The 9231-nt window shown below is 44.7% G+C and overlaps 1 protein-coding gene across 3 annotated transcripts in view; it reads left to right on the top strand.

Annotated features, from left to right (window-relative positions):
• The first annotated feature begins 232 nt into the window (after positions 1–232).
• The window catches only part of jag2b (jagged canonical Notch ligand 2b), a 35285-nt gene continuing 26286 nt past the window's right edge, over positions 233–9231 (top strand). For all 3 annotated transcript variants that reach the window (XM_030345612.1, XM_030345611.1, XM_030345610.1), the window contains exons 1-2: positions 233–564; positions 1177–1494. In XM_030345612.1, the coding sequence (XP_030201472.1) occupies positions 496–564; positions 1177–1494 (387 nt within the window). In that variant the 5' untranslated portion in view covers positions 233–495. The remainder of the gene's footprint in view (positions 565–1176; positions 1495–9231) is intronic.

Here is a 9231-nt window from a genome sequence, read left to right as displayed (position 1 = left end):
CTGGTCTGTTTAATTTTTATAAACCATATTCTTCGCACACAATGCCACAATGCGGTTCACCTAATTCAAACCCGGGGATAACCAGGGATAAACCTATGCAATTGAAGTTTTGGCACACCATAGTCCGCCCCTTAATCCGGTTGGCTCAGAGTCTGCCCGGAGGCGAATTTCTAAGTGGTTTATTGAGCTGCCAATCAAAGAAGACGTCCTCTCCTCAAGCGTGCTGTGCCTGCGAAGCCCTTCAGTTGCCGTGTAGAGTGATTTGACGGAGGGAGTCTCTTGTGGATGGGCCAGCACTACGCTGAAATCGGCTGCTCGCCTTTGCTAAACACGCATGTAATGTTTCGGTGGAATCTGAACGTGGAATCTGCTGGAAACAAATACAACCGTGCGCTTTTGCATGTCAGGAACGGAGGAATTGGTCGCTGGTCCACGGCCGCATATCGTTTTTTTTCTTCAAATTTCCCCCTATGTCACATGTAATTAATCGAAGGCATGTGGAATCGCACAAGGATTAGGAATTGCCTCCCATTAGTGTGTCTGCTGTTGACGTTATGGACGAAGGTAAGAGAAGGTGGAGGGGGGGGTGGGGGGTTGTTCATGTTTTCCAAATATTGTGCTAAATTATTAGGATGGTTGTTAAAGTAGTCAATGTCAAAAGTTGGTGGGCGTATGCTAATTTATTTGCTCTCTTAATATTGCATATTCACGAACGCATGCACCGGTAATTGAAATACACGTAGCCGTCAGAATGGAATAATGTTACCATGACAAGATTTGTCTGAGGGAATTAATATAGGCTCATCTCCATTTTGTTGAAATAATGTATCATCCACGTTTTAAAAAAAAAAAAGCAGGGCCCTGCATTCACAAGTTGTAAGTTAGGCTAAATTGTATCAATTGCCTTCTACACTGCTTAATATCTGTCCCCCTACATATTATAGTATACTCATTGACTGTACAACGTCTATTCGCATGCATTCACTGAACTATTGGAGCAAAGGATGAATTTAACATCTTTACAATCGGCTCCTTGAAATCCTGGATCTCTATTAATATCTTGTTTTTGTTCCGATTGCACGCGCTTTAGTCGGCCGTTCCGTTTTACGCATGCGATGGTGCTCTTAGTCTACCCTTTTTTTTAACCTTTTCTTTTTTTTTTTATTATATTTTTAGGTGTCCCAGTCAACCGGCTATTTTGAGCTCCAGTTGATCAACGTAGAGAATGTAAATGGCGAGTTGGCGAACGGGGAATGCTGCGATGGCACAAGGAACTCCAAGGACCGGAGGTGTAGCCGAGACGAGTGCGACATTTACGTCGACGCTTGCCTTAAGGAGTATCAGATGGAGGTCAACACGGAAGGCAAGTGCACCTACGGATCTAAATCGACACCCGTACTCGGTGGAAATATCTTTTCTTTCAAGAGCTCCAAAAACCCTAATAAATTCGACGACGCTGGAAAGATCATGATCCCCTTCCAGTTCGCCTGGCCGGTGAGTTCTCCCCATCTTAAATCAATCACCCACATGAATGATCGCATGCTGTTTATTAATCCAGTGGTTGCAGTGGTGGTTCCGCGAATGTTACTTGGTGCTTTTCCTACAGTTGTCTTGTATGATGTTGGCTTTGTTCCAATTCATGACATTGCACCTGCCCCAGTCAATAATAGGCCAATCCCTGTGTGTGTTTCAGCTAATCGATTGGTGGTTGGGTGATTATTTTATCTTGGTTCTGGATGTGGTGCTGGGCGCCTCTTAAGCTGTTCATAGTAATGCTAGATCCTCGATGCCCCCAAGCAGAGCTATTGGATGTTCTGGCACCTTTTCTTTTCATGCACCCTACGGCTTCTCTTTATAGCTTCCCGGGAGCCAGGTGCCCCCTTTTGGTGCAATTAAACTAGCCTACCGTGAATGACTGATTGTCGGGGGGGATTAAACGGGACTACAGTCACCAATGACCACGATTTAACGCCATTTTGCAATGGGTGGCCATAAATGGTGTTCTATGTTGTCCTGAAAAGAACCTAGTGTTTTATTAGAGATTCTTATTGGTGGTGTTCCCTGCTGATTAACATATAATCCACCAATTCATCTTCGTTTTCATGTAATTGCTTGTTAAATTGCTGTGTTGCATAACATAGTGCCTCCTTGAACAGTCAATTTTTTTCCTTACCTGAGCCCTGGGTATGAATTATTTATATACATGGATACCCCCCCCCCCATCTGGGATCGCCAGATAACTATCCCTAGATAAATATCCCTATTATTGGAGTGTTGGCAAGCTGATCATCATTTCTTTATTTTAGGGGTAAAATCCTCCTTGAAGTTACATATTTCTAATATTTGCCTTGGCTTTATCATTCCACAAATGAATCGGCCAAAGATGATGATGAGTCCAGGCAGTCTATTCTTTCTTTGCGTTCCCTGGTTAGCGGGCTAACGATGAGAAGACTGTATTACTTAAAGAGTCCTCCGCCTGAAGAGGCTGGGAGGGTCTATGCGTGCGTCTTGGGTGGATGAAGGGGCTCCATTTCCCTGCCAGAATCACAAGGTGGGGGGACGGGGGGCCGCCTGCTTCATGGCATTCGCTGCCACTCTCCCTGGAGAGACCAGCGATGCACACTGTGTAGTATCTGTTGACCATCTCGTCCTGACCGTATGCTGTCATAGACACGTACACACACGCAAACACACACTTGATCAAAGTCATCTTGTAGATTCGCATAAGTGCCAATTTAGAAAATCAAGAGAGCAATCATCTTAGGCAGAAAGCTTTTCTGAGTCTTGCTCGTAAGGCCATTATATTACACTTCTGCTCCTCTGATAACTACAATATTGAACTCAAGCCTTTATTTAAGCTGGCAAGATCATAGACGTTTCCCTCATTAGCCAGGAGCTCGAGATACAGAGATATGCAGAGGAACACAAATCAAAGTGTGTGTGTGTGTGTGTGTGTGTGTGTGTGTGTGTGTGTGTGTGTGTGTGTGTGTGTGTGTGTGTGTGTGTGTGTGTGTGTGTGTGTGTGTGTGTGTGTGTGTGTGTGTGTGTGTGTGTGTACTGTTCAAGTCGTATTGATGGTTAAGGTAATGGAAGCCCACAATGTTTTGGAATTAAAAAAATAAATGTTATTCAGACCAGCGTCTGATTGGCCAAGGGATACTTCCTTAACTCTGTTTCATTTGAGAGAGCGCAAGTCATTATACTTCCATTTGGTCATTAATGACATTACTGACAGACTCCTTTATCCCTCCTTGCCATCTTCCTCTCTCCCTCTCCGTTTCTTACAAGCCAGCCTGCAGCTGTTATTAATTCATGTCAACTACGTCTCCTGCTCTCTTCCACAGATTTGCCGTTGGTTACTACTTTTCTTGACTACTGATGCGGAGCACAATCATATTTGGAATATAAAGCATATCCGATGCCATACTATCTAGACAGCCACCAAAACAGCACGCCTCATTGATCACATAGTCCTGGAGGTCTCTTTCAGGAACATGAGGGTGATGCATAACAAGGAGCAGGCAGAGAGTGTTGCCATCCCAGGAGTGTTGAGGTTCCTCTGTCCTGTCTTTGCTCCATCTCTTCACTTCATCGCTCGCTGAGATAGGGAACACATAGAGCCATCTTTTGCGTGACTGCTTGCTCACCTGCATGCACTTCATGCATTGTGAGAAGGATGCAGAAACACGAGGTAGCCATTTCCGCTATGCCTGGCATCACCTGATAGGGGAGAGTAAGGTTGGTAGGGCCGTTGCTAGGAGATGATTAGGTAGACCTCCAGTAAACAATGTTCCTCTGTTGTCGTGGCGCTGAGCTCTGTTTGTTTATTTTTTGGGCCTTGGGGAGTCCTACCTCATTCTGCTTATTATTGGTGAGCAAGGGACAAACATTGTAATTGGTTATGGCCATAAATGGGCAAGCCATAGGCCATATGGCAATATTGTCACATAAAAGGTATTAAAGTCAATTAATAAAAGTATAGCGGTCAGAAACCGAGGCAAGTGTGCCATCTTTTCTAAAGAGAACATTGCGCTATTTTAGTTAGCACAGGGATTTTATGATATAATTGAGTCCCCTGTGAATTGCCCACTTTTCTGCACTTAACTCATTATCCATACACTGCAGAGAGTCTTAGTGGAGTGGTTTGGACAGCATATATTGTGCAAATGACTGGCTACCAATTAATCACTTCAGTTGGATCCATTCAGCAAATGAGGAGTATGGAGAGAACAAAACGACGGTGGGCGACATGGATAATGTGCAAGAATTGGTTAAGGGATAGCAGTAATTCTCATTAACAGATGAAGGTGTAACCATTACAGACTCCTTGATACTCTTACATAAATGGCAGTTTTTACATATTACATTGAACCCCAGGGAAATGCTCTGTATAGATACATTTTGTATTCTGTGTCAAACAATCCAAAGACTGGGCAGATAAATATCACATACTGACTATTGGGATATAGATATGATGTACGGGGCAACACAACACTGATTTGGTGGTGAAGGCCTGTAGTTGTGGGGGAGGTTACAGTGTCTAACGTGTTGGAAAGATAAAAGGGTAAAGATGTTGAGCTTGGGTCAGGGGAGTTCAGTTTCTGAGGTGATACAATGTTTCAGCATGCAGCAGAATCAACCAACTGTGCAGGGTGTGAGTGAACATTTAAACGTTTACATATTCTTACTTGTCGTTATGACAATATGTTGTGGCATGGTTGATGCAAAGCCTGTATAGTTGACGGCTAGTTAGTAAAAATCCTAGTATGGTCTGAAATGTAATGGTTTAAAGTCTAATTATTTAAACGTTCACTCACACCCTGAACAGAATCAGAGTGCATGTTGGTTGATTCTGCGAGGCTGAAACATTGTATCACCTCAGAAACTAAAATCCCTGACCCGATGACGTGCTAAACAAACGTATCCTGCACCGCAGGGGATAGTGCCAGATAGACCTGCCTACCATTACACTCCATTAGAGTTCGACTCTTGGCAACGTCTATGTTGTTTCCGTTGCGTGCCAACTAAGATGCATGGCATTGTAGTATTGACTTGGATGTGGCCAGCTGCCCATTCAAAGCCCAAATAGAAAGGTGTTTGTGCGCGCGCGTGCGTGTGTGTGTGTGTGTGTGTGTTTATAATTTTATAACTGCATACATTTTAAAACTTTAAAAATCCTTGAATATGCGGCACGTTTTCTTAAAAAATGCGATGATATATGCGGCATATTTATGCAATTTTATGCGATGAAATTGCGCGAACTTGCGAAAAAATGCGGGAACTTTCGAAAATTGCAGCCTTTCGATGACATGACGTAACATTGTAAACGCAACATTTTACAACTTTCTGCTAAGATACATGTGACTCTTTTGCAACGAAAATGCGGGGAATATGAAATCATGCAAGCCCCGCATATTTTTGCGCGGAAATCGTCAATTTATGTTTTTTCTTTTTCTGGAGGGACTGGAAAGCGGGGAAATACATTTAAGAGCCTTTTGTTTTTGTTACGAGCGTGGACCTCATGTGACTGCACTTGTGCATTGGGTGCCTGAAAGACACTCCCCTTAATGGTCTCTGGTGGTGCTTAAGTGACGTGACACCCGAGAACCTGACTCTGGTGTCGCTGCCCCGGGTACACCACGTTGCGCTACACCTACATCGCAGATGGAGTGGAAAAGGGGCCGCTGCCAAATATGCACGCACGGCGATATTTCGAAGTCTATTTATCTTTACTTATTAATGGAGACGAGGTCGGCTCGCAGAGCTCCAGGAAGGACAGCCGTGGGTCATGGTGGTTGCAAAGCTTCCCTTATGTAGACGCGTGTGTGTTGCGTAGTTCGGACAATGTAATGGTTTCCTAGTATAACGATGCTAATCAATGGCCCAGAGCCCATTACAATGATAAGAAGCTCCTCACAAGTGTCAGTCCAGCCATCAATGGGCGCTTGCCTTTGATGTTGTACACAACCATTGATGTCCAAAAAGTTCAGAAGAACAAATCACAAGTCTGTTCACCATAATTAATTTCCACATAAAATGAAATCCACCGTCAGTCTTTAACCCCGAACTCCTGTGCACAATATAATCCTCTACCTCTCAGATTCAAAACAGGTGGAATCTCAGAGCCTTTCCTTTAACCTTGTTCCCACTTTACACATTTCAGGCATAGACAGTTTCTGCTTTAGCAATCCTTCAATTCAAGGATGGGTAAACTAGGTGTGAGAAAGATGTATGCTTTTCTTTTTTCTTCACAACTAAATTTGCATCGAACACAACTACACAAGATTGCCAATATGTTATTATATTCAAGAATTCCCCACAGCTGTAAAACTATTAAGTGTGTGTGTGTGTGTGTGTGTGTGTGTGTGTGTGTGTGTGTGTGTGTGTGTGTGTGTGTGTGTGTGTGTGTGTGTGTGTGTGTGTGTGTGTGTGTGTGTGTGTGTGTTTAGTGCTGGCACGCTGAGGGCTGTATGGCGGCTGCATGTTTATTGAAAGTCCTGTTGGCATAGTAGCGTCATGCTCAATGGGCCGTGTGTGCACACAGTCGCATTGGGAGCGTGGGCCAAGTGCCTTGCGTTCTGCGTGGCGTCTCTTGGCACGACTCCCCGAGTGAGTGACTGCGGCCAGATCCCTGCTCACCCATCGCAGCCTGGAGAGGTTGTGCAAGTGTTGGTCTTTCAATTCTTCAATATCTTGTGTCTTTCCCAGAAATCAATCTATAAATCAATTATTTTTATCAATGGCTTTTTTTAAATTATTTGCTGAAAATGCTAACCCTAACTGAATGTAAATGGACCCACTCGACTTCTCGCCATGGTCTTGGTGCTGAAGTGCTCTTCTGTCATCTCTAACACTCTCAAAGGCACACAAGATTGCATTTAATGCCGCGCACAACCAGGGGTGGTTGGTGAGGCGCGTTGGCCCGTCTCGCAAAAAAGATATTCAGCAGTTTACTAGGCTCCTCGCTTGTTGAAAGCGAGCCACATCCAGGGGCAGCTTGTTAACAAGCGGGGGTCAAGGGCACTGGGTCGGAAAGCGGGCTCCGTCGATACAAAGTGTCGGGTGACGTCGCTGCCGTTGTCATCTGAGACGAGCAACGCAGGTTCTTGTGGCCAGAGTGTTCTGTCTTTATCTGGTGGAAGTCTTTCGAGTGGTCACTCGCGTCACAAAGCCTCCCCGGCTTTGTCTTCAAATGCTTCGGAGGGTGAGGCGAACTTGAACAGTTTGATGGTCTTATGAGTCCACCAAAGTTCTCGAAGTCGCTGCATTGTGGGTTTCAAATTGACCAAAAAACATGTGCATTATAGGACCATCACAGGTGAAAGGCCGCTGTAGCCCAGATTTGGGAGTTGGCAAGGGAGCAGAAGAGAGCAAGGTTTTAAAAAATAAACATCACGAAAAAAGATCCCTCCTTCCTTAATTGTTTGTGCCATTGAGAAGGGTTTCCGAGTTGCCCTCAATGCTTAGAAAGTAGGCGATAGCGCCACGACTACGATGTTCTCTCATTTGTAGAGAATTTTGCTTTCGTGCAAAATTGACTGGTGCCGCTTTTGTTGTAAACTGTAATGCATCATTTAGGTGTATTTTATTTGTGTCTGTCAAACGCTTCCATCTTCTCATTATCGATGGGTGTTTTCTATTGTAGGATGTGAATACCGTGTGTAATCAGACAGAACGTTTTCTCAGTGTCAACAGAGGCCGGCCATGGTTTGATTTGAATGATTATTATATTGTGCTATATTATAGCATATAAGGCTAATGATAGCCTTTATTTTCTGTCAAATTGAACGTAGATACTGACTTAAACAGCCGTGCAAATTGTCGTCAAATTGTGAAAGGTTTTCATCAAGTGAAAGGCTGTGTCTCATTACTTTGCTCCATGGCGTAGGGTAGGGTGCTGTGCCTCGCCTATAGACAGCTGTGGGAACCCTGGTATAAATAAGGATTGTGAAACCTGCTAAATGTTTTTTCTGATTGACGGCTGACATAGGCGTTTTCTCTGAATTGGCTGTACATTTTTAAAGCAGTTTTCCTGGATTCCTTATCACTAGAGGAAAGGAGATTGATGCGACATTGTCTAATGCTGCTCCTTTGCTGAAAATCTTTTGACCAACTCTGTTTGAAAAGGTATAGAAAGACTGAGGAAAATCACCAGCAGGAAAGAGGAAATGAGCTCAGCCTGGTGGCACAGGATCCTAAGACAGACACCATGGCATCACCCAACCTGTTTCCAAGAATCAAGAAGTAAAATTATTTAAGTTTCAAGTCTCCTTTGACCGTAGAACAGGACTTGGCAGCTGTTGTTGAGATTTGCTTTCACGTTTATACCTTTTTATTTGCAAAAAAGGAAAAGCCCTTTATATGTTGGTCTAGATGCCATCACTGTTACCTGCCTTCCGGCTGCTATAACGTTCCTCCCGTATCTAGGTAGGCAGATGCTCTCGCAGGAGTCATAGCGTAAACGTGGCCCCTGGCACAACCAAAAGCTAGGATTGACATCCTAGATTAATGAAGATTATACATGCAGCGACTACTGACCCTAGGATGGACCGAGGTGATCTCATGTCCCTCGGAGGGCAATAAATCAGGAGACGTCAGCGGATCTCACCGGCGAGACAGCCGGCCTGCAGGGGACGTCTCGCTGACACCGCCTCCATCCAAAACATGGAGACGCCGTTTAAGAAATACCAAAACATGAAAAAAAAAATGCTTTTGCACGCTATTGCGTGACTGAGTTCATCAGCATCACACACAATATCCTTTTAATTATAGATTTATAGATAGAGAAGATATGTGTGTGTTTTATAAAGATGGATATAGATAAAGCTATATATAGATATAATGTGTGTATGTGAGGACATTTTTGTCACTCACTCACTCGTCTCACACGCTGAGCAGATCCCTTTTTTCTCTCCCCCCTCCCCCGATGCCCCATCCACCCGACCTCCCCTCACATCCACTGCAGTCGTCTAAGCTCCCCCAGCCCTTTAATTTCAAATTACTATCTTCAGTCCCCCAGCGGCCCCCTCCCCGGCGTGGGAACCTGCACCTGTGGCTCTCCCAGGACTCCACACCCCCCCCCCCCCCCCCCCACTCGGCCCATCCCAGCCTTCCTTTGACTCGTGTCACGGCTCTGAATGACCAAGCCCCTCTCTGTCGGGTGTCAGGATGACCGTTGGACACCTGAACCAGCTGGTCTGTCCGTCTGGGGGCTGGACAGAGCCCTGGGGG

This window comes from Gadus morhua, chromosome 21 (assembly GCF_902167405.1).
Source record: "Gadus morhua chromosome 21, gadMor3.0, whole genome shotgun sequence".
NCBI classification, from domain to species: Eukaryota; Metazoa; Chordata; class Actinopteri; order Gadiformes; family Gadidae; genus Gadus; species Gadus morhua.
This window is presented reverse-complemented; position numbering and strand designations above follow the sequence as displayed.